Source organism: Podarcis bocagei, assembly GCF_964188305.1.
Source record: "Podarcis bocagei genome assembly, chromosome: 7".
In the NCBI taxonomy this organism is placed as follows: Eukaryota; Metazoa; Chordata; class Lepidosauria; order Squamata; family Lacertidae; genus Podarcis; species Podarcis bocagei.
Window position 1 is genome coordinate 35,428,136 of NC_138132.1, and position 27,785 is coordinate 35,455,920.

A 27,785-nucleotide genomic window follows, 5' to 3' on the forward strand; every position below is an offset into this window, starting at 1 on the left:
GGGGGGGCGGGGCGGATAGGGGACAAAACAAAAACGAAGCAAGCAAACCCTTTTCACATTTTTCACAGATTTATCCCTTCAGCCGTACCAGTGTGGGTGAGGAGGAGGCAGGGAGAAATGTCAACAGAATTAATGCAACGTTACTGCACCTTTCAAAAGCTACCATTTAAAAAAGAAAGGAAGACAGAACAAAACAAAAACCCTCCCAGGATATCCCCAAATAATTAAAGTGATTGGAAAAGGGAGGTTTGGGCCCTCAGAAAAGCTACATTTTTTAAACAGCCCCTGGTTTGGAACTCTTTCCCCAGGTCAGAATCTGCAGAGTGAGGCTTTCTCACGTGGAGAGAAGCTCGTAGTGGAGGCAACCCATTTGCTAAGCCTGTGGTCACGCAGAGGGCCCGAAACCAACGTTTACACAAAATATATTCAAACCAGGTGTTAAATTAAAAATAGAACAAAGGGGATGGGGGAGAGGGTTTAAGAAATAGTTACTTTCATGAAACCCACCAGGGGGGAGGGAAGAAAGGAGGGGGAAATGATTAAGCTTATTCAAACCAGACAGAGCGAAGCACGGCCCACATGGTCTCCGCAGCAGTCCAACGTCTGCGTCAGAAAAGAAGCCTGCGGGGGCAAACATTGCCAAAAAACGCTCCTCGTTTCAGTCCAGAGAACAGTGTGGTTAAAAAGAGGCAGAGAGGTAGATTTCAGAGTCATGATTAAAAGCAGATTAGCTGTCTAGGTGTGGAGTTAAAATCCGCCAGCCATTTCCCCAGACAGTTGGGGTCTTTCCCCTGCTGCCCCCTCCGGGGTCGGAGGGCAAAGCCCAGCAGGTGAGGCCGACTGAGCACTCAGCACACAGGGAAAGACTGCTACATTGTGAGGGATCCTGGGACCTGGCTGTCACTGTCGCACGCCCCGTCGGGGGCAAGAGACCCACGGTGGGGTGGGAGGAGCTACTTCCGAAGGTAGCGCTGTGCAAGGATGGCCGCGTCCAAGGGGTTCATTGGCTGGGCGTCGTGGCCCAGGCGCCGCACCGGAGGGATGTTCCCAAACTGCCGCTTTTGGAGGAAACTCTTGGCCTCATGGAGCGTGTTCTTCTCCTCGGCCAGCAGCAGCTGCTGCCTCATGTAGTTCTCAAACTCGTACTGCGAACACTCCTCTGTCACCTTTGCCTGCAAGGAGAAGCAGCCCGGTTAGAAACCACCAGGAAGGTAGGGGCCAGACCTGCTTGCAACAGCATCCCCCATTCCCCCCAGCATTTGTACACAAGCTCACTGCTCCACTGCACACACCAGGAAGCCTGCCAGGCTCGTTTTCTGCATTGACAAGTCGCTTCCCACCCCTCCATGTTCAAACACCTGGGAATCCCAGATTTGTTCAGAGCAGTGGGCATATGACTTGAAAGCAAGCTCTGAGAGGCGACAAAGGTCTCTGCTGCAAGGAGCCGCCAGATTTGCAGCACTTGAACACAACCTGGGGGCTCTTAATATTTGGCAGGAATGTCCTCAAACAGTCCAACTGCCAAAGGGAAAGCAGGAGGGGCCTGGAGGAAAGGCAGGTGGAGTCAGCTAAGAAGGGAAGGGGCCACCTGCAGGTGAAGAGAGAGAAAAAGAGGAGGCCAAGAGACCAGCTGAATTTCATGGACAGGCAGAGGTGGTTGACTTCAGATCCCCAGTAGCATTTAATAATACTTAAGAATCTGCAATAAAATTGCAATTGGGTTTAAAAATGTGTTGCTATCTCAGAGAACTTTCTCAGCAAGGCATTCGTTTTCCCCAGCCATCACTCCTCATCAGCTGGGAACCAACTGATGGAAAAAGCCCCCAAGGCCAGCAGAGACAGATGCTGCTGGGTACCTGCTCTGCCCTGCTTGTTTCATTTCTGACTAGAAAACAGATCACACTAAATGTCCTCACAGCTTCTGTCTGAAAGACACACACACACATGCACACCAAAGAGTTCCCATGTGGCTCTGGAAGCAAAATCTGGGATCAAGCCACCTGAGAATGGGGCTTCAGAATGGAGCGGAGCTCCTTTGACCCTCCGCACAGCTTGCAGAAAATATGCAAATCAAGCAAGACACGCCATCCAATCAGGCCGCAGAGCCCGCCTCCCTCAAGGGCAAGTGGTCCCGCTCAGCAGGCAGGTCTTACCTCATGTGCGCTTTCTGGACTGGCCACCTGGTCGTCTATGTCAGGCACCACTTGCAAGGGCCCGCTCAGCAGGGACATGGACTGCCTGCAGGAGAGACAGGCTGGTGGGTCAGGAAGCGGCACATTTGTGACAACCTCAGAGGTGGCCTAAGCCCCCAGTTGGAAGACGGCAACCCTCACACACTGCACCCAGGAGCCTTGCCCACCCACCCACCTCACCATTTCTCAGCATGTGAAGCAGCAGCACAGGACCGGGGTGGGGTGGGGGCAACATGGTGCAAAGGTTATTATGGATGCTTCTTTATCAGTGGACCGAAGGGTCAAGTGCTGTAGGCACTTGTTCAACACATGCTGCAGGCAGTTGTTCCATCCCCAGGATCCTTTTGACTGTCCTTTGACAGCTCTACAATATCTTTTTAAAGACCTGGTAGTTAGAAATGTAAGAGGTCTTCCACAGTGCCCACTGTCAAGAAAGGCAAGCCTTTCCCTGGGCTGGGCACTGAAGGACACAAATGGGGTGCTTCCATTTAGTTGAGAAGTAAAGGTGGCTTCTTGTGCTTGATTCGGTACTTGGGTCTTGGTAACAGGGTATAAAACTTAGCTCAAGAAGATGCTCTTCTAGCAAAGGGAGCAAGGTGAGGAGGAGGGTGAAATTATGCCGCATCCACCATTAAGAAACAAGAGACATGGCCCAGGGTGTTCCTTCCCAAGAAGTTGAGACAACACTTCCTGTGTCTTTTGGCCAATGTTCAAAGCATTTACAAAAGACTCCTCCACCCAGCCTTCCCAACAAAGCTCACTCCTTTACCACAGGCCAGCTTTGGGCTGGAGGGGTGAGATGAGCCTTTGGCTTGATCCATCTGCAGGGCTCTTTGAAGGATTTTATCCCCTTCCACCACACACTCACCAGGAAGCAATGATGGAACTGAGGGAGTCGAGCACTTCGGAGGCGGTCAGGCGCTGCTGAGGGTCCAAGACGAGCAGCTTTCGGATCAAGCACACAGTGTTTTCCGACACCCGCCCATCTCTGTCAGGAAAGAGCGAGAGTGAGGGGCAGTGGAGCTACCAAACCAGAGACACCAAGGCCCAGAACCCCGTGGCCAGGCATGCCCCCGACCCCCACTTACTCGGGGATGGTGTATTCAGCAGCCTTGATCTTGCGGAAGAGCTCCTGGGGGATGCTGTCGTAGAAGGGGAACTGCCCGTACAGCATGGTGAAGAGGACCACGCCCAGGGCCCACATGTCACTGGGTTTCCCACGATACGGCCTGCCTGCAAACAGAGAGAGACGGCCCTGGAGAGTTAGCAGAGCCCATCCAGGAGGAGGAGGAGGAAGACAAAGGAGAGGCGCTAAGCAACCAGCCTTTGGGTTGGTCTCACGTTCCCATCTTGGGCCCAACATTGGAGGGGCTCAGTGCTGCGTCACATGCCTGCGATGTCATGCGTGCAAAGGAGGGAGGAGGCCCTTTTGGGAGAAAGGTCTGGGGGATGCCACGGGATGCTGCTGCCTACCACTGAGGACATCAGGGCTGATGTAGGCGGGGCTCCCACGCTGGTCCTTCAGGAGGTCATCTTCACTCACCAAGTGCTTCCCCAGGCAGAAGTTTGTGATGGTGATTCGGTGGGTCCTGGAGGGGAGAAAAAGTTAGTGGCTGGGTAACGGGGTGTGGGAGTGAGGGGTGTTGGAGTGGTATGAATGACCGGGGTGTCAACAAAGGCCGCTCTGAGGAATAATGCCAAGCAGCTAACAACAGTGGATGGACCAAATGGGGCTTTTGGGAGTTTGGTATGACATACACATCAGAATTATTCAGAGCCACTGTGGTGTAGCAGATTAGCTGGGAAGACACAAATTCAAACCCTCCCTTCAGCTGCAAAGCTCTCTGGGTGACCTAAGACCAGTGAGTAACTCTCTCAGTCTAGCCTACCTCATGCGGTAGTTGGCAAGGGCATGTGGGTGTATGGATGCATGACCATATACATTGGCCTGAGGAACTTGGAGAAGCACTGTATAAATATTTTGCTGGCTATCTAGCTAAATTTGTGACCTCAGGTTCAGCTTAAACTTTGATGTTCAGAGTGTGAAGAATCGTCCTCAAAACCCTGATTCAGCCTTCACCAACTTGATGCCCTCCAGACGTTTTGGACTAAAACATCCTTCAGTCCTCCACAGATGCGGAGAGCACTAAGATGGCAAAAGTTGCATTAACCCCCTGAGAGTTGGGGGCCTGGCACTCCCCTGAAAGGTTTTGCTCATCTGTGTCAGATTTATTGACCTTCACTCAAGAAATACGAGTAGATTTTTGAGAAGTTGGGAGTGGGAGGGAGGGACGGCGGAGCAAGAGTCCTGAATGCACAAGAATCAGCAGGCCTGGATGTTCTTTGGCTAAATTAACTGAGACTTTTTTAAAAGAAAGAAAGAAGTCAGCATTCCAAACAGCCAGCTCCTGATGACTCTCCTGTGAGCGAGGGGTGGAGTACGGCCTCAGCTCATAAACATCCGCCATGTCCTCCTGGCAGACGACAATGTTTTCTTGGCAATGAAGCCATCAGGAGATCAGCATCCAAGGTGCTTCAACTGTGAAATGTATGAATGGCTGTTTTCAGGCAGCCAAAAACTGACCTCATCCCACAGGGGATCAGGAAGGAGCAAGAAATGGCACCGCTTGCCTCACTGTGATCCTGGATGAGCGAGGGCCACCCAAAGGGCATTTCTGCACTACTAGGCTGTTGCTCAACAGATATTTGCCTGCTTCACACCTCTCGCTCCACAAGGCCATTTGATGTGCTTTTAATGCAGCGGTGGCAACAGAAACAAGAACATGCCCATAAGAACATGGCCTTGTGGCCACCTTGAATGCAAAACACTGCTGGATCCCTGGGATTTCCATTTTTAGGAGTGTAAGAGCGGCCCTAGAAGGTTTATCTAACCCAGTATCCTTTTTCCAAATGCAGCAGCTTAAGTATCTCCAAGAAGCTCACAAGCCAGACATGAAGCCACATGCATGCCTTGTATGTTTCAGAACAGATATAACTTGTGCTTGTGGGTGGCAGGGGCTTGAACAGGCAAAGTCTTGCCAGAAATGTGAGTCACATTATGTGGAGCATGTGAGTGTGTGCAAGCAATGGATACAAAACCTACTGATGTGAGATAACATCTTGTTTAAAGGGGTGCATGGAGCTGTCAGTGGCATTCCTCATTGTGACCCCGAGTTGTATGGGAGCAAAGGAAGGGAGAGGGCATTGGCAGCTATTGGAAGTTACCATATTTTTTGCTCTATAGGACAAACTTTTTCCCCTCCAAAAATGAAGGGGAAATGTGTGTGTGTCCTATGGAGCGAATGCAGGCTTTCGCTGAAGTCTGGAGAGCGAGAGGGGTCGGTGTGCGCCGACCCCTCTCGCTCTTCAGGCAACTATCCGCAAGCCTTCTGAGCGCGGTGGGAGCACGGCCTGTTCTGGGGGCTGGGGGAAGCTCGGGCTTCCCCACCCCCAAGCTTTGGGAGTGGCGGCAAGGTTGCGAGCAATCTTTCCGCCGCTCCTGGACCTGGGGGGGGGGGATGATAATTCCCCCCCTTTATTTCCCTCCCTAAAAACTAGGTGCACCCTATGGTCTGGTGCGCCCTATGGAGCGAAAAATACGGTACACTCTGATGATCAAACTAGTTAGCCTCATCTCACTTGAGGCTCTTACGAGGTCAACCCTGAACTGGTACACAAATGACATGGCTGCAACACAAGTGCCCGCATCAGATGTCTGGGGGAATGAGACTGACATGGCCTCCCTCCTCCAGTTTCTTTCCCCTGTGACCTCGCTAAACTCCTAAGGAAGGCCAAAGTGCTTTCTCCAGGGAAAAACAAGCAAACAAGACACCGCCTTCTAACGTTGCTGTTTGATTTGTGTGTGGATGCACAGACTGAAAAGCAAGAGCTTTCTTGGCAGGTGTTTCCCAGCACATACAGGAGATCAACTTTCTTTGGCGTGCCACCTCAATCCGCAGAAATCCCACCAGCTGCAAATAATGTTCCAGAGTGAAAATTGCAAAAGGGGCTCACCTTTTGTTCAGCACCATGTTGCCCAACTTCAAGTCTCTGTGCACAATGTTCTTCTAGAAAGACAAGACGGAATTTATACTGTTACAGTAGTACCTTGGGTTACAAACACTTCAGGTGACAGACTCCACTAACCCAGTAGTAGTACCTTGCGTTAAGAACTTTACCTCAGGATGAGAACAGAAATCGCGCAGCAGCGGCGCGGTGGGAGGTCCCATTAGCTAAAGTGGTACCTTAGGTTAAGAACGGTTTCAGGTTAAGAATGGACCTCCGGAATGAATTAAGTTCATAACCAGAGGTACCACTGTAGAACAAAGTAGACTATTTGGTAAGATAAGAAACTTAAATGCTTAATTCAATCCCCCCAACCCTAAAGTTGTGCTTGCAGAAAATGGAGTGGATCAAGATCACGTGTTCATTTCACCTGGCTCTTTATGACCTGAAGACTTTTGCACCAACTAAGTTGGATATAAGAAGATGCTTTGCACAGAACTCTTTCTAGCTCAGCATCGGCAGACCCCATGCCCCCCACCAAAGCACCAGGCCTCCCACACAGCCACGTGGCTGCCAAAACCCCACAAGGGCCCCACATCTTCCTCACAGTTCCCTGAGACAAGTAGAGACACCCTACCTTGTGCAAGGCTTCCACTACCCGCACAACATCGTAGAAAATCACGACGGTCTCCCGTTCACTGAGGCGCTTCTCCTTGATGACATAGTGCTGCAGATTGATGAGGTCGGCTGTCTTGTCACTGAAGTCATGGGCGCAGAGGCAGTCCAGCACCAGACAGATGCGCTTCTTCATCTTACGCACCATCCGGTTGGATTCCAGGTCTTCCACATGCTCACAGGCTCGGTCCTGCAGAGCCCCAAAAAGGATGGAGGCAGGCGTTATTTTAATCTGGGAGAGATGGTGCCAAACTGGCCTTTCCATCCATCAGTGGCTGACCCCCATACTTGCTGCTTGTGTAGTTCCCAAAAGCCAAGACCCCTATCTAGGCCGCCACTCCTTGGCATGAGAGGTCACAGCCAACCCCAAACTCTACACCTGCATGATCACAGACATGCAATAAAGAGCCCAGTTATGGTTTTGGGGTTGGAGGAAACTAAGGTATACTCAGAGCTGACCTCCTGAAATTAATGGGCCTAAGTCAGTCCTGTCCATTAACTTCAATGGGTATATTCCAAGTATGACTAATACTGGATGCAGCACTTCTGTTTCAAAAGCCTCCTTTCCAGAAAGGTCTCTTTCCACCAGCACAACAGCAGCATGTGTGGCAGGTCTGGCCCATTCACCTTCTCCAGTCATGTGCTGAATTTACATGGATGGATGTGTGTGTTTGGTGGGGGGCCTGAGAAAAGGCCTTATTGCTGGAAGTGTGCTGGAATTCTTCCCACTAATGTGCCACAGACTCAAAAGGCTGAACTGCTGAATGTTCCACTGAACATTCCTAAACACTTCAGCGTGGGTCACCCGCAGTCTGTATTATGAACTGCGATTTCTTACCTTCACCATAAAGTCCAAGGGTGGGTTACAACAATGTAAAAATATTAAAACCGGGTAAAACAAGTTACAGTCAGAAGAACTTGAAGACTGTAGCAAAGCCTGAACAGAGTGATATTTCATTGTTGCAATATGATTGCAAAACATGGAGTCACTGTGGCACTGGCAGCCTCAGCAAGCAGCTTTAAAATATATTTGATCTGATTTGATACTTTATTCCACTTTTCAGATAACAGATGCTGAGCTCAAAGCAGCTCATAATAATCATAATAGCATTTGGGGGGTGGATCATGTTGCAAACACTATAATATCAATAGAGTGACATATAAGTGAAGCAAATATGGGGGCATATGTGGTCACAAGAGCGGCTGGATAGGTGTGCAGTGTCTTTTGAGAAACACAGGCCCCACATCTCTCTAAAGGGCAAAAGCTGATAGAAAATGCAACCGGTTGGGCTGGGCAGGGATACAGAACTCCAGTGTGCCCAGGATGGCTGTGCTTACCTGGAAAAGGCCATGGTGGTGGACCACGCCGTCCTGGTTGTGCAGGAGGGAGAGAAGCGAGTACTCTGTGTGGAGCAGCATCTTGCCCTGGCGCTCCTCCTGGGTTTCCGTGCCTTTGTCATTCCTGTCCTCCAAGGTGAGGATCTTTGGGGAAAGCAGACAAAGAAAAGAAAACACACACACACATATTGCATTTCTTTCTCGAAAGTCAACAAGCTCCAACATCAAACTCTATGCTTGGAATATTTACAGCTGGACCAAGGAAACCCTGGTGCCCGACCTTTGGGGACTTGGGCAGAGCTGCAGCACCCTGGCAGCACTTTGTGCTGTGGTGTCAGTGGTTTAAAGGCTGACCATCACAGAAGGAACAAGGCCACAGACTGCAGCAGCTGCCGATGCTTGCGCAACCTGGCCAGCTCTTCTCCAGAAGAAAGGATTCCACCTGCTTGGTGTTTACCTTGAGCTGGTAAAAGTCATCTGTCCCATCCTTCCTTGCCAAACACTGGACGATGCTCGGAACTGGGGAGTTGCCCAAGCGAGGCCCTGAGAAGGCAAAAGCAGAACAATGGACTTTGCTTCTTCTGACTCATCACCTACACTGCTCACTGCTGGCAGTTCAGCTGCCGACCCTGATTATCAGGAAGTTCCCTTTCCCTGCCCGGGATGGATTACATGTCTTTCTGTAAGTCACACAGAGCTTCAGAGCATGGAGGCCCAAATGCTCTGCAGCCCCAAGTGAGGGTTGATGAAAAGAAACAGAAAACAGCGGCCACATAAACGACGTTTGTGTGACTGCTGTTTAGGAAGTATGGGATACGGTTTTTTAATATATATATATTTTAAGTCCAGGATTATCTTTACTGTCTCCCTTTGTGTTAGTGAAGTGAGTGGAACAGATATGCTTGAAAAATTAGGAAGCCGCTCTTTTGGCTCCAATATTTACATCTCAACAGTTGTATTTCTAAAAATAGTAAGACTTTGAAGTACTGTCATACTAATCCAGTAGTTCAAATAATCTGGTGTTAAAAATTTATGGTAAGAAGTAAAAAAATGTACAGTATATTATTAAATTTTGCATAGTAGTTGTTAATAGCTTTTAAGAAGCCTAGGGAGAAATGAATGGCTCAGATATATCATATCAGATATGACACTTCATATTTGCAAGGGATTCACCTCAAACCATCTGCTGGAAAAGGAGAGAATCATTAAACTATGTAAGTGGTATCTGACCCCAGACAGGAAGTTTAGAATATTTTAAAAGCCACAGATCATGGCTGGTGCTGTACTCAAAATATGGCTAATTTCTACCACAGATGGTGAGCTTGCTTGTAAATGAAATCCTTTTCCAAAACAAGCTAACTACACATTATGCCTAACATGAGGTTACACAATGCCACTAGATCCTCTCTTGAGGTCAGTAGGTTATGTGAATGACACAGTAAAGAAAGAAAATTAGGGGCTAGTGTGAAAACTATTGTCAGCTGCAAAAATAGTGATTACAGAAAAGTGGAGAGTCAATTGTTTTTGTCACATCAACAAAAATGTGATTGCTCAAGATTTGGACTATTGTAGAAATTGCCAAGATTACTGTGAACATTCAGTTAAGAGATGGCAGGCTGGGGGACGGACGGACAAAGTTTTCATCACCACTGAACATTATTTCTAAACTTTCTGAGGAATAGATATGGATTAGATATTAAATGCTATAATCTATTCAAACTAATTTAAGTGATTATGGTTAATGACTGCATTTATAATCCTGGACCATACTGCATCTTATTATATTATCATTGTAGTGGGCTTAAGTGTATTTGGTGCTATTGATTGGTATTTTAATATGTAGCAACCTGGAATTAATCTGAATAAGGAAATATAAAGACGGAATGGTATCTGGTAACTTAGAACTATATTACTATTCTTCTTGATTGCACATCTAAATAGAGAGAAAGCATACCTACATTTTAAGGAGATACAAGAAAGGGCACCTCCTCCAGAATTGGATCATGGCAGAAACGTAACACATGCCAGAAGAGCCTGGCTGTTTTTTACTTTTGGCGCAAGCCCTCCTGCTGCTCAGTGGTTGCCAGCATAGTCTAAACCACCACAGGACCTTTGGAGGCTGCACTTGGGCTATATCACAAGGAAACAAGGTGGCCAGGATTGGGCACTGGACACAGCAAACCACAAAAAGGAGAAAGGTAGTGCTCTAAGTCAGGGCCAGATCTGTGGAGCAGTGCTTGAATGACGGCAGCCGAGTCTCTGCTGCTTACCAGGAGGGAGAGTGGGAGGGGCAAGGAGGTCGGCAGGAGCAGAGACAATACAGCATCTCTGCCGGTGTGTTTGCACAGCACTGACCTCCCCACCACCTTGCCCCTCCTACTTTCCCAGTAAGCAGCAGTGACTTAGCTGTAAGGTGAGCAACACTGTGTGCTACTGAGGAGCACCAATGTGGTACCAGGGACAGAGCTCTCATTCAGAACCTTACTTATTCCCCCTTTTACCAAATTTAGAAAAAAACAAACTCCTAAGCCACCTGGCTGTGAAAATAAGCTTGAATCTGGAGGGATCTCAGATGCCAGAGGGGTGGGCAGAATATGACCATGTTGCCAGAGAACTAATTGTGCCCGATGCAAGCTCTATGCACATTTGATTAACATGCATTCTGCATGCCAGCTGCAGAGTAGGCACAGGGTAGGCTGCAGCCTGCCTTCGCCAGGTGCAATGCAGCAGATCACAGACTCTGTTCCTGCTTACCGAGAATGAAAGGTCCTGCCCGCTTGGTGTTGCTGCTGGAAATTCCTGGGCAGAAAGCCTTGGTGGATGTTTCCCCGCCCCCTCTGTCGGACACTCGCTGGTTCATTCTGAGTTCTGGGGAAAGAGAGCAGACACTCATTGTGAGACCCTGAGGGAGCCCCCTGACCTTCAAGTCTTTCCCTCTGTAATGCTGTATACTAGGCTACAAAGAGAGGGGGGGGGGAGAGAGAGAAGTATTGCATGATCTCCAAACTCAGGACCCGCCGAACATAGCTGACTTCCAATAGTAAGCATAAGGTTGGCATGTCTCTCTAATTTTGTGTTATGTGCCTCCCTGCCAACAGCTATTTTCTGAATGGCACCTACAGTACTCACTCAAAATTCAAAATGGTCCTAAAACAGTGACCCCTGCTCTAGGAGCGAAGGTGATTCCTCGAGCAGTGTTAGAAACTCAGATATATAAGCTAGGCGCCAAATGGCTCCTTAAACCAAGGTTACAGTCGCCAAAACGGAATGTCTAGTTGCCGTTTTGGGGTAAAATGTCTCTAAAGTCTTAATTTTCAAACAATGGACTGACTGAGATTGATTCTCATATAAACATCTGGCTAGGTCAGATGACAACCTTGAGCTAGGTTAAGAACTTTGAGAACTTAAAGAAGAAAAGCTACTTGATCCAGAGACAGTCCATGTATATACTGGCTTATTCCAACCTTTTTCTTAATAGTGACTGCTCCTGATCAAGCTGCACAGAAAAAGCATTTTGGTTCCAGAAATGCATTCTAATTGTGCCTATAAAAAACAAGTGATAGAATTCTACAGGACGGGGTATTAGTGTGTGAAAACAGTCCAGATACAATGATCCCCAGATGATGGAGATGTCAGGCACCATCCTGGCATCTTCACTTGGTCGCAAGTGCTCCATAGCCGGGTGCAAAGTGCGACTGGTGCCTGGCTAATTCTGAACGCTGTCCTCAAGTCAATAAATGCAACTCTCTCCCGCTTTATTCCATCCCTGCCAGGGACAGCCCCTGGGAAAAGATGGCTGTGAAACCCTCTTTATTCCCTTGTGCCTTTACCATGCACTCACAGCCACCAGATACTACCCACCCTGGGCAAAGGTCGCAGATGAAACATACAGGCAAACCAAAGGCTAAGAGAAATTAACTGTGCCCCTGTCCAATGCCCAGGATCAGACACCAGATTGGCCTCAAGTGATCCACAGATAAAAGAGGCTCAGCTGCTGCTGCAGCAGCAGCAGCATCAGCAGCTGTCACAGCCTTGTTATGTAGGACTGTTGCTTTGCCAATCATAGCCAAAATCCAAGCACATTTAGACTTTTCATACAAGAACAGAAAATCACCAATAATGTGAACACCGCCTCTAAGGTTGAGTCAAATAGGATGAGATGTAAAAAGGCCCAGGTGCTCCTGTTATGAACCAGCAGTGGCCACAAACTGAAGCAGTGGCATTGAAGCTGCCCACATTGCAGCTTCTGGAGCCAAGAGCCTAAGGAATGGTGGCTGAATTGAAAGCACATTCACCTTCCTTAAGAGGCATCACCCTACACGCATCCAGGAAAATAGGGCTGAGGGTGGTCTTTGGAAACACAAGAGGGATTTCAAAATGGGGACTGTGAGCCTGCTCAGCCCCTGGCGCACAGGACCACCCACCCAAGGCTGAAGCAACTGAGCATAATGTGACACAATGGGGAAATACGAGACAGGTTCCCACGCTGCTGAAGTTGACAGGCATGCAGAGGAGATGAGTCACTTCTCCCTGGAGACTCCTGGCGGGCACCATTTGTCATCAAACTTGAAATGTCAGCTGTTGCTGCAGCCTTGCCAGGACAGAGAGCCGCCCAGGTGGCAAGGGGCCAAGGGGATCTCCCAGCAGTGGCTGATGTTCTGTCAAAAGAGGAACAAAGGGAGCCCATGGGGGAATCTGGCCGGGATCTCCCTCGGGCTTCTCACCCTGTGAAAGTTCACTGATAAAACAAATACACAGAAGCTATGGTGAAACTGTGGGCTCAGCCAACCCTCCAAGAGCTGCTGTCACCTGCCTTCAGCTGATACTTGGTGGCAGAGATTATGGGAGAAGAAGATCTGTTTGTTCATGAGGAGAATAGGCAGAAGGGCACTGCCTTATTACGGTCAAAGGGGAGAATGTGGGATACCAAAAGAGCCATCCAAAATCTCACAACACATTCCCATTCGCCTCTCTGAGTTTACTTGGTACACAAGAACAGGTCTCCCTGGCCAGCTTTGCCTGCCCATCTCTTCTAGACCGAGAATCATAAACTCAACAGCAAAGACTCCATAGAGCACCAGTCAATGCAGGAGGGCTGAGAGCAGAAACATATGTCACATCACCCAAACGCAGCACAGAATTCAGCAATCTGGAAAATCTCAACTTTTTTTTTAATATAAAGGTATTTTTTGCACTCACAATAATCCATGAGGAAATCTATGTCCAGTAAAGACATTCAAAGTTTGGGGGGGGGGGTAGAGCTAAGCAGTCACTGCTACTGCCTGGGGTTTGAGCTGCAACCATCGGCAGAGACAGAGGAAAATATGTAACTGGCAGAATTTATCCAGGTTGCAGGACACAGCTTTTCTAGGTGCCAAAATGCCGGTATTGTGATGCCAAAAGCACAAGCACGTGGCTCAGAAAGGCAGCAACGCTGCAGCCTGATTCAAAGCCAGATGTTCTCTGCACTTTGGCCCCCAGATTTGGATCTGGCTGCCTCCGAAGAGCAAAAGTAAACATCTGCTTCATTCTACTTTGCGTGGCCTGCAAGCAGCAGCCAGCCAAGCGCAGCGCCTTCTGTTACTGAACCATAGCCCACCCTCTTGGCTTCCAAAATCTGCAACACAACTGGCCTGCAAGTTCTGCGCAAGGAAAGCCCGTTTCAGAGTTGCTGAAGATGCCGCAAAGCCTAGCTATGCAGGATGACAGCGAAGCCACACAAGGAGAACTGTGTTTTTAGCCCTCAAAGCTCTCAGGGTGTCTGTGGTTGCTGTTAGGGAGAAGAGAGGCAGCACGGCAGATAAAGCACTGCAGGGAGAGAGTGAGGAGTTTAACTCCCATCATCCTTAATCATTGGCTGAGGCTGATGTGGGCAGGAGTACAACAACTGGAGGTCCACAGGTTCCCCAACCCTAAACAATTCCTGGAGAAAAAAATGTGCCTAGAAATGAGGAGACAAGCCTGCAGTCCCACCCAATAAATACTGATGCGTCCTTAGAAGGAAATCTTTCCTAATAAAGAGAGGAGCATGGCAAGAGTGGTTCTTGATGACAATGCCATCTGCTGCAGGGGAAGTAAGCAAACGGATACGGGATACAGAAGACGACCTGGTACGGAGGTAAATCTAAACCAATGTTTTGCATTACGAGCAGGCATTGCAGCCAGCCCCTCCCCTCCCCTGCCTTTGGTGCAGAGAAGCAGGAGGGAGTTTGGCTTGCGTTTTAGGTTAAGCATAGCTTGCTGTGCTGCTTGAACCCCAACAAACTCTGGTTAGCCTTAACAACCGTCAATGGGGAAAAGGCAGCTTAAAGCCACAGTATATGAAACTGGCTTGTTTCAACTAACTATGGAGTTCCGAAGATTAAAATGGAAGTGGAAATTTCCAATATCCTTCTGGCGGCTGTAGTGGAGACGCGGTGCATGCTGGTGAGCGCCCTGACATGCTAGGGATTGTGCATGGGACCGTCAGCATACAGAAGATGCACAAAGTTGAGGCAGGCTTAAAAATAAGTAAGTAAATAAGTAAGTAAGTATTTTTTAAAAGCTCTCTTGGATAGGCAGTGCGCCAATGTGAATCTGCCCTGGACCAGGGAACTCTATCTAACAGCCTTCACCATCCAGATGACCAAAGGTGTGCAAGTTATTTAAAAGACTTAAGCAGGCTTCACCAAGCCCACTCTGGAACCATAAAAGAGGTTGGGGCTAAGGAAAAGTTGTAGTCCAAAACATTTGGAGGGCACCAGGTGGGTGAAGGTTGGTCTTAGGTGACATCACCTGGCTTTTTGGTGCCAGCAGTATGTTTTTAGGCCTATTTCAGTATTTGGCTTTCTAGGCACCAGAATCAAATACCTATCATCAGGCGTCTGGATTTTTTTCAGCCCTGAACAAAGGCTGATGCAGCTGGAAAACAGAAGAACTAGGGACTTTGGAAAACTAGAGATTAGAGCCCCACTCAGGCATTGTTTAAGCATGCAGGTTACTGCATGACAAACACAGTAGCTGTGCCCCCAGCTTGTTTTCATCACCTTCCACAAATTGAAGGGAAGCTGTCTGTAGCAGGAAGCCTCTTGTCTCTGTACATTTTGGAACACTAGTGGAAAGCATTGAAAACGGGGGTGGGGAGAGCTAGCACCCTCCCCACAAGCTTCTCACGTGCTAAGTTACACGCTTAAATAGCACGTGAACAGGGCTCAAGATGCACCATACCAATCAATTCATATAACCAGCCCAGTAGGAACCAGAAGCAGAGGGGAGGGGAGGGATAAGAGGAAAGGCAGGACCCCAAACAAATGAGGCTGGCCTTACCCAAGTGCCGCCGTGCTATACATCACACAACTACCTCTCCAGCGCTTAGGAAGTTATGTTTCTTCTCTGATGCTCCAGAAATGGTGGGAACAGACTGGAAGGACCAGAAGGTTTGCTTTGGATTAAAAGTTCTATCCAAGGTGGCCTTGCAGAATGCTAGAATTGTAGAGTTGGGAGAAACTCTAAGGGTCATCTAAGTCCAGCCCCCTGCAATGAAGGAATCACAGCTAAAGGATCCCTGACAGATGGCCACACAACCTCTGCTTAAAAAAACACCACCAACTTCTGTGGGAGTCTGTTCCACAGCTCTTACCATCAGAAAGTTCTTCCTGATGTTAATCAGAACCTCCTTTCTTGTAATTTGAATCTATTGATGCGGGTCATAACCTCTGGAGCAGCAGGAAACAAGTTTCCTCCTTCTTCCATGTGACAGCCCTTCAGATATCTGGAGATGGATATCTCCATGTATGATAGGAAATCTCTGGTGAGACCTTTTCTTTACCAGCTGGGCAGGTAGAGTAGCTTGTAGATTTTGGAGTATTCATGTTCACAAGATAGGACCTGGAAGATTTCAGGGCTGTGATGAAACTCTCTCGTTGTCACCAGTCAGGACAGACCGGTGAAGGCCTGGTTTGCTTACCACTATGCACAGACATCTTACGAAGGACGAGTATCAAGAGGTGGAAATGACAGGGAAGAAGATTTCAGCTAAACATCAGGAGGAACGCCCTAGCGGTAATATTACCTTGGGCAGAGATGGGCACCTCTGTTGGAGTTGTTTAAGCAGAGACTGCCAGTTGTCTGCCAGGGATGCTGTATCTGCTGTAAAGGGGACTGGGCTAAGTGACCCCCTAGTCCCCTTCTAATCCTCTGCAAGAGAACCCTGAGCAGTATGCAAGAGAATATCCACTCCACTACACACACACACACAAACACACACACACACACACACACACACACACACACACACACACACGTATATCTTGTTGAGTTCTCTACATCTCATCAGTCTAACCTGCACCTACAGTTGGGAGATACTCTGGTTCCTAAAAGTATCACAACTTTCCAATACCTCTGCACTGGAATGATACTTTCCTAGCCCTGATAATCACTGCATGCTGCCATATAGCACCCGAAACACAGAACAGGATTATCTACAACTGTGTATATGTTTCTTAGCAAAGTCCTCCTCCCTGTTTGGTAGCTCTCACCGCCAACGGAACTCCAGCTTGATGCCCCATTATGCCACTGAAAATACACCCCCAAAGTGTTCTTTGGTGACTAATAAAAAATAGGATTAGCAAACAGGTCTCACTTTCAGCCTTTTGTCACACTGACACTTCCAACCATAACTCAGCTGCAGTAACGTGCAGTTTTTGCATGTTGTGTTGCTACATAACTGATGACCCCAAAGGTGATACAGATATTTAAACAAGAGGTTTGATCCATGATGACACAAATATTAAACACCTTACTGGTGAACCCATGCAAGGAAAGTGCCAACGTCTGATTTCCCCTGTCTGACCAATCCAATACAGTGGTACCTCAGGTTACATATGCTTCAGGTTACATACACTTCAGGTTACAGACTCGGCTAACCCAGAAATAGTACTTCGTGTTAAGAACTTTGCTTCAGGATGAGAACAGAAATCGTGCTCCGGCGGCAGCAGGAGGCCCCATTAGCTAAAGTGGTGCTTCAGGTTAAGAACAGTTTCAGGTTAAGAACGGACCTCCGGAATGAATTAAGTACTTAACCCAAGGTACTACAGTATGTACTTTGATCAGATCCCATTCACTGATAGGCTAAAGGCTGTGATAAGAAGGTTCGTCAGAGGGCAAAGACTTTTCCATCAGTCAAAATCTCAAAGGAGCTCACCTTGGTAAAAAGCAAAAAAGTTGTATGTATGCTGACATACTCATTGCACAGAGACACAAAAAAACTCAGTGCAAAGTTCTTCTACCCAGTAGTAATGCTGGGTAGGAAATTTCCCACCATTACCTTTTTCAAAGGAAAACGTTCCACTTTTAGAAATGCACTACTTCATAAGATTGGTAATATAATGAACAGACACAACTCAGATTGGGCAACTGGGACAGATACAATACCACTCAAACCTAAAATCGATGTTTTAATTGTATGATATTTAGGTGACTATACTTAGGAAGCACATATATTTATGCACAGAGCTCTTCAGATATTGTAAAATGAGTACGTTAACAGTCTTCGGATCCTTCATTTTCCCTTCATGCTGCAATCCTAAACACACTTTATAAAAAGTAAATTCCACTGTGTTTAATGGGACTCACTTCTGTGGAAGCAGACATAGGACTGTGCTGTTAAAATCCAATGATTTGTGGGAAGCATATGCTACTGAGCTGTCAGGTCTTAATGTATTTCTGCGTATGTCAATAAAAATATTTTCCAAGTAAAGTTTTGATTTTTTCCCCAACTATAATACTTAAGCCACGCTAACAGCACTTTATTGGTCTCCCCCAACCCAAAATTTCAGCTCACTGACTTGGGCTACAGGGGCTGGGGAGGAAACTTACAGCTCAAAAAAGGAACATGATAGGTTAATAAACAAGACAAACAAACAAAACTGTAAGACTGTAATTCTAACCCCACTTACCTGGGAGTAAGCCCCAGCAGACATTGTTAGAATTGCACTATTAGGCAAACAAACATGCTAAACGAGATTTCCAAAGATTTAGAGCAGCTGGGGGGGGGGGGAGAGAAATAAATTTAAATTTTCCAGAAAAATTTTAGAATGTCTCCCCAAAATAATATTTACACATGCCCCAGTTGTTGCTCAAAGGCAAAAAAACCCTCTGTTTTTCTTGGGACATCAGCAACCCAGTGGGCCGTTCGCTGGTCAAACTTATTTTAGCGCCGTTCACTGGCCGAAGGTATGCCAGCTATGTGGGTTTGGCAAGTTTAGCTCAGAGCAAGCCACAAGGCTTGCCCACATTTGGTCATACGGATAAGGAGAGTGGGGCGAGTGGAGGAAGGCCATGGCACTCCAGAATAGTAAGCCAGCCTGGTCATGATACCTAACAGCTGCACTCTTCCAAAACCTTCATCCCCAGAGCCAGAAGCCAGTTTTAAATGGGCACTTCAACCAATGGAGTTTGAAAGGGAGGGAAGGCCTTCTTCTCAGAAGTCCCTTGCTGTTTTATTTATAACTTGCCTTTGATTGAGTTAGTCTCAAGACGACTTACAAAAGATTTGAACAGCAAGCACAAACCCCCAAACAGCCCTTGGCCTCTTGGTTGAAAGATGGGGCCAGGACACTTTTCCTTTCTGCTTTGTGGCCTCATGTGGAACTTTAGAGGAGAAACTCACTGAAAACCCAATCCGCAGAGAAAAACATGGTCTCTGTGGGCCAGATGCCAGGCAGAAAGCAATACGGAAGACACAGGCATATGGAGCAAACAGACCTTTCCAAGCACGAGTGAGGGGACACAACTGCTTGTCCATGACAAAGGACCCCAGGCCCGGAAAAAAGGGGTCTGAACTTATGTGAAGTTAAATTGTTCTGGGCCCGACTAGTGAACCTAGATTTCCTTAGCTTTGCCACTTGGGGATTCCTGAAGAACAGATACATCAAGGGTTCCCAAACTGTGGACCACCAGCAATCTCTGAGCCCTGTCAGGTGGTCTGAGGTGTGGCTGTGGATTTGTGGCTGAAGACAGGACAGCGGCAATCCATCACATTCAACATTCATACTTGTTTTTAATCGTATTTTTATTGCTTCTCTTATTTCTTACATTGTATTTTACCATTTGATTTCAAATTGCAATACAATAAAACCCAAATATGAGAAGTAAAAGAAGCAATGCAAAAAAACCAAAAACCCAGTGTCTAGCACAGCATATTACAATTACTACAACAGGCAGAACTATCACGTGGTCCGCCAAGACCTGCATCACTTTTCAAGTGGTCTGTGGGGCGAGGGTTGGGAACCACAGGAGGCATTGATTAATCTGGTTGCTGCCTCTCCTAGAGCAAATTAATAGCAGCCCAAACAGAACCACTGACCTGTGCACACCCGTCCTGGGTCAGGCACCTGTTTCAAGGACAGGTTTCTGTGCTATCAGTCACCAAAGTTTCTCATTGAGGAGCTATAATTATTGTTATTATTAAGAAAATATATTTGTCCCTTTTTCTTGCTACAAGAAACTCAAAGTGATTTACAAAAACAAAACAAAAATCACATGCATACAATTAAAACAAAGGAGAAAATATATCAACACACATAGCATTAAGAAGCCATAAATCATTAACAGAGGAATGTTTTTGGGTGGCACCTAAAGATATGTAGCCATGGTGCCAGGTGAGCCTTCCTAGGGAGGGCATTCTACAAACGGAGGCAACACAGAAAAGGCCTGTTCTTGTGTTGCCAGCCTCTGGACCCCGTGTGGAGCTAATGCACTGAAATAGAAGTACATGAGCATCTTGCTCAGTATCTGCACCTGCAATCTGCACACGCTATGCTTGTCATGTCCGTAGAGGAGATCCATAGCTCAAGGCCAGAGTCCATGCTTTGCATGTAAGTCCCAGGTCCAATCTTTAGTTAGCACCTTCGATTAGGAAGGGAAGAAACCACACAGCTGCATGCTAGATGGAACAGCCAACATGGTGCCCTCCAGATATTGTGGGACTATAACCCCCATCATACTGGACTACTCGCTGTGCTAGCTGGGGCTAATACGAGCTTTAGCCCAACACCATCTGGAGGTCTCCACATTCGTTGTCATTAGATTAGACAGCAGTAGGCTTGATGAGCCAGCATAAAGCAGCTTCATCTATCCAAACAGATCAGAAGACCAACAGCCATTGGCAAAAACACTGCATTTATTTGGAAAATGATACCCACGACAAATGTGAACCAGCCTTGGAAAAATATCTTGCTATATGGATTTAGAGATCAAACCCAAATATATGTGCATGTGTGCAAACACACACTTTGACTCTGTTACTCTGGGCTCTGATCAATTGTATTTTACAGAGGCTTGCCTGGTGCCATCACTACATATCTTCCTGTGCCAGGCAAAAGCATTCCTCTTTATCCAGGCCTTTGGCTTCTAATTATCTGTGGCATTTTTGCATGGATGGAGCGTTTTAATGTAGAGATTTTTCTTTGCTGGTTTTAACTTGTGTTTTTGTTTAAAATGTTCTAAGTCGTTTTGAGTTGCGGCAAAAAAGAAAGCAACTAATAAATTTAATAAACAATCATGCTTCTAGAGTACTGCTTTTTACTTCTGGGGTGTAGTGCTGTAATCAGGGCTAGAATCATGTTTAAAAGGAAGATCAGAATGCTCAGAATGCCAAATAGACCCCACAAAAGCACATCAGGTTAAGTGCTATGCAGCCTGCCTGTGAACTAACACATAACCAGAAGCAAACCACAGGATGTATTTACATGGCCTGCCTTTCATTTTCTCACTCTCATTCATGCACATGAAGACACAGGAAGCCAAGTTTTTCATCTCTGACAGCTAAGATTTTAACTCTATACCTGACTAACTCCTCCGTAAAGACCTCAAGCACAAGATATCAGATGTATTCATTATGCCCATAAATCAGCTCCTCTCACTGCCCGCCCCCCAGCTTCCCATCAGAATTACAGAGCATATCCAAGGGTCATAGAAGCTATCAGAAATCAAAGAGAGGTTTAAAAAAAAAGTTGTCAAGATTTACAAGCTACACAGATTCTGTGTAAGGTGACAGGAATGCCAATGATTTCTATGGATCACCATCATGGGTATCATTACCTGACTTTCCTACAAGGCTATGGCTGGGTCTGCAAGCCAGCAGACACAACCAAGCTACTACCTGCAGAGAGGACTGTAAAATGAAGCCTAGTCTCTCAACCTTTCTCTCCACCTGAAGTGGTGGACTGCACCTTACTATAAAACCACACCTTAAGTTGCAGCATTATCAACGTGACAAGAAAAAGGAAGACCTGAGCAGAGAAGCAGCCCCGAGAAGCTTCAGGTTGAAAAGGGAAGAGAGTGGTACACACATGAAAGGAGAACAAGCTCTGAATTCTGGGCCTGTTTTATAAGACAAGCTTGCCCAAAATCACACAATGGAATCAGAGGCAAAGTATGCCTACAGAGGAGAAAGGCTTACTCTATTTGTACTCAGTACCGTATGTATATTTGCAATTAAAAACAAATGTTACAAGGCAAGAGAGAGAGAGAAGGGCTTAGATCAGAAGACCTAAGAAGACTCATAGTTCTCCACATGCTGAAGACCTGTGAAACAGCTACACAGTGACCCTCTCGGGCTGGAAAGTTTTTTCAATTCCTAGGTCAAAGATATCTCAAGTTCTTGGACACGAGGATCAAACTGCCATATATATATATATATTTTCCAAATCTAATTCGAGTAGCTGCTAGTAGAATTTCTATAGCTTTCTCTCATTAAGGAAACTTGCTTCCATAGACTTCTGGAGACAGAGACAGAGCAGAGGCGAGGGTTATACCTCTGCTCCAGCTACCGGTGACACCAGAGTCAGAGGACTGGGAAAACTTTGTCCCACCTCAACATTTTAGCCAGTGGTAGACCTGTGAACTTCCCCCACAGCTGTCAAGTGGAGCCACAGCAGAAAGCAAGGAGCTGTTAAGGTGCAAAAGTGCTGCAAGATCTTTTTCTGCATCATGGAACACAAGTGCCATTATTCTCATTTGAGAGGAGCAAGTATAGTGGCTAAGAGCCAGCAATGTGGAAGCTCCCTCTCTCCCCCATACCTCTTCTCCTACAATGGCCACTGCCAATCTTTTTTCCCTTCAAACTCAGCTCCCACATTAGCCACATTGAGATAGTAGCTGTAGCTAATCATGTTTAGATAATGATGGTGAAGTGCTTCAAAAACTCTACAGCACAGTAGCCATGCTCACTAATAAGCAGAGATAATGGTTTGCCATGGCAGAGCTGGGCATAGCCAGGTTCCCACCACATCCAGTGATAGTGGTCCCTGAACACTGACCACATGGAGTGGGGCTGATGGGAGCTGTAATCCAATAGCATCCAGAGGGTACCACAAAGACTATCCTGATCTGTGGGACCACACTTTCTCAGAGGGCAAAAAGCAAATTCTTGTGATATAACTTTTATACACAAAACGAGTTGCCCGTTACTTGCAGGGTGAAGGCTGAGCCCTCATATTTCTCTTAGCTCTGCAAAGGAGCCCACCTGTCATTCCTGAACAAGGATTGTTTTCATCCCCCTGAAAAAGTGCTCTTCTAACTGCATGTGGGCTCCCAGCCTCTCCTGGGCCAAGAGTCCTTCCTCTCACCTTCCTTCCTGCCCTGCACTCAGCACCACCACAGGAAAGCCCTCATGGGTTGCAACCTTTCCTTAATCTATCATCCCCATCCAGAGAAATGAGCAAAGCCAAGCACAGATCTCTTGAGAAGGGATGGCAGTGTGGGGAATTATGGCATGCTGCAGCAGCCCTGGAAGGGGTCAGGTAGAGGAGCTGAAGCAGCACACATGCCAGAAACAAAGCAACTGGCCGGTGTGGGGTACCGGTGGGTGGGGGGAAGATGGGAGGAGGCGTGGTCACGGAAGGGAGAGGAAGGAGTCTCAGCTGGGGGCAGGCAGGGAAAGAGAGAAAAGAGGGCTTGAACGTCGCCCCCCCCCCATATTTTTCTGATTGCAACAGCATTAAATGGACATGAAATCAGAGCGGCCAGCAGGGTGTGTATGAAGAGAAATGCAAGAGACCAAGATGAAAGGATCAAAGTAGAGGGGCAACATCAGTGAGCAGGGGGCCGATTTCTGAACGGAAGGAGTAGGCCAGACTGCAGACGAGGGCAAACCTGAGGGTGAGAAGCAGCCATGGCCAAAGCAACTCTGTCCTCGCCCTGCAAGGAACAGAGCGGGAGTCTTCAACCGTTTCTTTTTGGGGACGGGGGGACTCTATGCCGGTGATGAGCGACTGATTTCCGCAACGAAGGTGTTCAGGGGGTTGTCTCCACAAACCCGTATCCCAGTGAGAGGCCGGAGATGGGGAAGGAGGGGCGTGGTGGCTTACCGACCAAAAAGCTTGCAAAGGGGCACGTTGGTCCCCGCTCCTCGATTCCCCGTCCATCTCTCAGCCGCCCCAAACACCGTATGCCAGATCTACTAACCCCCTCGGCTCCGCGCCGCCTGCAGTCCTACGTGCCCTAAGCAGCCTTCCTGGGAAGGCCACCCCGTGGAGCTCAGCGAGGCTTACTCCCAAGAAAGACTGCGCACCAACTGCAACGGGAGTCCAAGCAGTACGTAGAGGGCTGGGCTGCCACGGCTGGCCCTTGAACGAGGGGTGGGAAGGAAGACGGGGAGCGCTCCTGTACAGGACGCCAATTTGCCAGCCAGACCCTCTGCCAGGAGACTCCACTCCATTCCCTGCTGGGCTGCCGCGGCTGAGCCATTCATAACAGCCAAAGCTGCTGCCGTACGGGAGGAGGAGGAGAGGCGGCGGGAGGGCTCCTGCTCAGGACACCAGCTGGTCAGCCGGCCAGCCATGCCCTCTACCAGGAGACCCCATTCCAAACCTACCTACCCTTTCCCACCCCCGCCCCGAGAAAGAGAAGGTTTCGCGCGCACCGCGGCGGGGGTAGGTGGGCGGGCAGGGGGCGGCCTGCCTCTTCTTACCCATCGCCGCCGCCTCCGGGCCCGGCCCCGCCGGCCACCGTCCGCTTCTCGCCTGTCCCAGCCAACTCGGGCTCTTCGACTCCGCCACCTGACAACGGACGTGACGCGCGCTGCCGTCATCGCTAACGCCGGCCACGCCCCCGCAGGCTGCCGCCGCCGCCATCTTCTTCCCCGGAGCCTCGGCCTGTGTCAAAGATGGCGCCGACAGAAGCAAGGCCGGGCGGAAGAGAGGAAGGGGGGAAGTAGGCGGGGAGTGCCGGTGTAGGATTGGTGAACTCGAGTCCCCCACCCCTCCCTTCGGTAAGAAATCAGCCCTGCCCCTCACCTACTCGAGGGCGAATGAAAGACCTGCGCAGGGTATGATTGGCAGGCTCTGACTGACGTAACTTTAAATACCATAGGTTAACTGTATTAATCTATCTTTATTATTTCTCTTTCGGATCAACGTGCTTAAATATAATTAATTATTAAAAAAGCAAAACACATGAGAAACCTGGCCTAGCTGTTTCCACCAAATCTGCTCCTGGAACTGGCCTAGGGGGAAAGGGGGCTTTATTATTTATTTATTTTTATAACTCTTATCTTCCCACCTTTTCCTCTACGACGCTCAAGGCGGCGCACATGTTTCATGGCCGAGTAGGGATTTGAAGCCTGGTCTCCCTGATCCTAAGGCTACAGTACAACACCCTGGTAGATCAGGGTTCAAATCCCCACTTAGCCATGAAGCTCATTGTGTGACCTTGAGCAAAGCACTACCTATCGGCCTCACCTACCTCACAGGGTTGTTGTGGGAATTAAATGAGGAGAAACATGTCTGTACACCACCTTCAGCTCCTTGGAGAGAAAAAGGTGGGCTATAAATGCAGTAAAAAAAAAAAAATATTGATGGGGCCTTCGCTTGCTCCTTATTTGACAGCCTCAAATTGCCATATCTCTTAACTAGAGGTTTTTTTTAAAAAAAGTGAAAAGCAAGTAACCCAGAGCAACCCTCAGCCACTTTTGTAACTGGTGAGTCATGCTTGGGTGATGGGGGCAGGAGGGAGAAGGACAAACAGCAGCTCGCTTTCTCTCCCTCAGTTGAGCACTTGCATCATGCAGGCATGACTCACTCTATGGGAGCCTCAACTGCCACTTGTGCAAACAACAGACTCCAGGGAGGTAACAAAAGAGTGTTCGCCTTCCTTAGTACTGCCGGCATTAGGGGAAGTGGGGCTGCAGTCACCAAACCTGACTTGAGCCCTCTGCCAATTTGGAGACTCTTTCTGCAAACAGCTCTGTGTTCTGGGTGTGCAACTCCCTCTTGCTATCATTGGCAGGGGTGCTCAGCACCGTTTGGAAATAAAGCCAGGCTCTTCCCACGCTTTGTCTAGTGCCAACTGAAGTGGATAGAAATAACTTCTTCTAGAAGTTGTTGCAGCAGCCAAGAATCCTGAATTATGAGCCAGTGGTGGTGTGCTGGTTAGTGTTGGACTAGGACCTGAGAAACTGGCGTCCGAATCCCCACTCAGCCATGAAGCTTACTGGGTGACCTTGGGCCAGTCACTTACTCTCAACTTAACCTACCTCACAAGGTTGTTGTGGGGATTAAATGAGGAAAGGGAGAATCATGCAAGCACCTTGAGTTCCATAGTGGAAAAGGTGCAATATAAATGCAATAAATAACAACAAATGCCACGTGTGTAGTCTGACTAGAGACCCTCAAAATACATATACAGAGGTACCTCGGGTTAAGAACTTAATTAGTTCTGGAGGTCCGTTCTTAACCTGAAACTGTTCTTAACCTGAGGTACCACTTTAGCTAATGGGGCCTCCTGCTGCTGCCGCGCTGCCACCACACAATTTCTGTTCTCATCCTGAAACAAAGTTCTTAACCTGAGGTACTATTTCTGGGTTAGTGGAGTCTGTAACCTGAAGCGTCTGTAACTTGAAGCGTATGTAACCCGAGGTACCACTGTAGCTGCAAGCAAAAAGTCGGGAGACATTTCAGCATGTCCAAACTAGTTAGCATAGCAAATATGGAGCACACAGAATTCCATGGCCCTCATTGGCTCCTTAATGTGATGTGGCCAAGATGCCACGTTTTTGTTACCAGACAGACACACCAACATGTGCCAGGCAGCCTCTGCACACCCTTTGATTCACTTTGTAAACTTGCACCTGCTCCATCAGGTGAAGGGGACGTGTTAACATTTCCTGCAGTGCAGATGAGTCACGTGCATGCAATGGCGGTGAAAGTGTAGCTGTGGGGCCCACATTGCTGCAGCATTCAGCACACATTAAGATGGATCCACACAAACATTAACTCTTTTGGGCTGTAGATTTTGGGAAGAAAAGCAAAGCTGGTGCAGACAGGCAGGCTGTCTGCTGTGTCCTCAATGGCCCTGGAAAGCTCTGAATCATCAGCCCAAAGGCATTTAAGTCCAGCTCCTCTCCTGTGCCAGTTACCCCTCAACATGTACTAGGCAAGTCAGCAGACTTGGCAGGAAGAGCAGCTTTCAATGCCTGCTGGAGGAAGGAGGGGATGCTGCTCTTTCATCTGCCTAGAGAGTAGCTGAACTTAATGGTGGGAAATAACAGATGGCCTGTTGCCAGTACAGTACCTCTTTTGTAGGGAAGATGGTGGAGAAGCTGCAGAACTGCAAGTGTTCCTGGATGACACTGGTTATTAGGATCCAGGTTTAGGCGTGTTTTTGGGAATTAATTGGCCTTGGTCACCTTGATGGATGACCTGTAATGGGAGAAATATGGTGGTGCATGGCCCTGTAACAATTGCTTGATCTCTCAGCAGCTTTAGATAGCATTGGTCATGGTAACCTACTGGATCACCTGAGTGGGATGGGTGGAGACACTATATTAGTGGTTCCACTCATACTTGCTTGGTTGTGTCCAGACAATAACACTGGGTGGGGGACTGCTCTTTGACATTGTTCTGGCATTGATATACAAAGCCCTGAGCAACTTGGGCCTAAAATACCTGAAGCCTGAACTGTTATATTCCAGCTTGACCACTGAAATCCAGAGGGGTGATGTTAGTTGTCCCCCCATGTTACAGACCGACATTTAGAAACCAGACATTTAGCACCACTGGTCACATAGCCTCTGATGTACCTGCTTACTCTGCGCCTTGGAACCTGACTTCTGTACCAAACTGACTTATGCATTAAAACTTTTGGAAGAAATGGTGTTGAGAGTTCTAGTTCCTCATCCAGCTGAGAGCCAGGACAATTCCCAAGCATTGCTTATCCATGGTGCAAACCATTCTCTCCTAACGAAAGAGCCATAGTTAGCAGCAACCTGCCCTCATAGTACCTGCTGCCCACTTTGGAGTGGGGCTGCCAGTTCAACTAAGTAATGCCCATGGGTGAAACGCAAGGGGGAACTGAGCAACAGTTATGGGATGTTAGTAAGGCTGCAGCTGCCCTCCTCCATTATTTTCAGAAGAGAAGGCATTACAGTCTACACATGTGCTTCTGGCAAAAAGAGATGATGCCCAGCAGCTGTATTATGAACTGAATGCACTCTGTCAGATGCAACTTCAGATCAAACAAGAGGATGAGTGAGAGAAGGGCTCAATGACAGGTTTATGTTTTGCAATCCTTGGGCATCTCCTACTGGAAAGATTT

At 47.9% G+C, this 27,785-nt stretch overlaps 1 protein-coding gene across 2 annotated transcripts; it reads right to left on the reverse strand.

Annotated features, from left to right (window-relative positions):
• On the reverse strand, window positions 1-24,288 carry STK40 (serine/threonine kinase 40). Of its 2 annotated transcripts, none has more exons than XM_081203677.1 (11): window positions 24,163-24,288; window positions 10,965-11,078; window positions 8,668-8,753; window positions 8,211-8,354; window positions 6,835-7,062; window positions 6,207-6,259; window positions 3,666-3,781; window positions 3,281-3,425; window positions 3,061-3,180; window positions 2,154-2,238; window positions 1-1,172 (listed from the first exon to the last, which is right to left on the reverse strand). In XM_081203677.1, the coding sequence occupies exons 1-11, from the start codon at window positions 24,164-24,166 to the stop codon at window positions 954-956; spliced, it is 1,314 nt and encodes a 437-aa protein (XP_081059803.1). In that variant the 5' UTR covers window positions 24,167-24,288; the 3' UTR covers window positions 1-953. The 2 variants fall into 2 exon arrangements, with proteins under 2 accessions (XP_081059803.1, XP_081059804.1); XM_081203678.1 differs by lacking the exon at window positions 24,163-24,288 and adding an exon at window positions 18,146-18,260.
• Window positions 24,289-27,785: the final 3,497 nt, after the last annotated feature.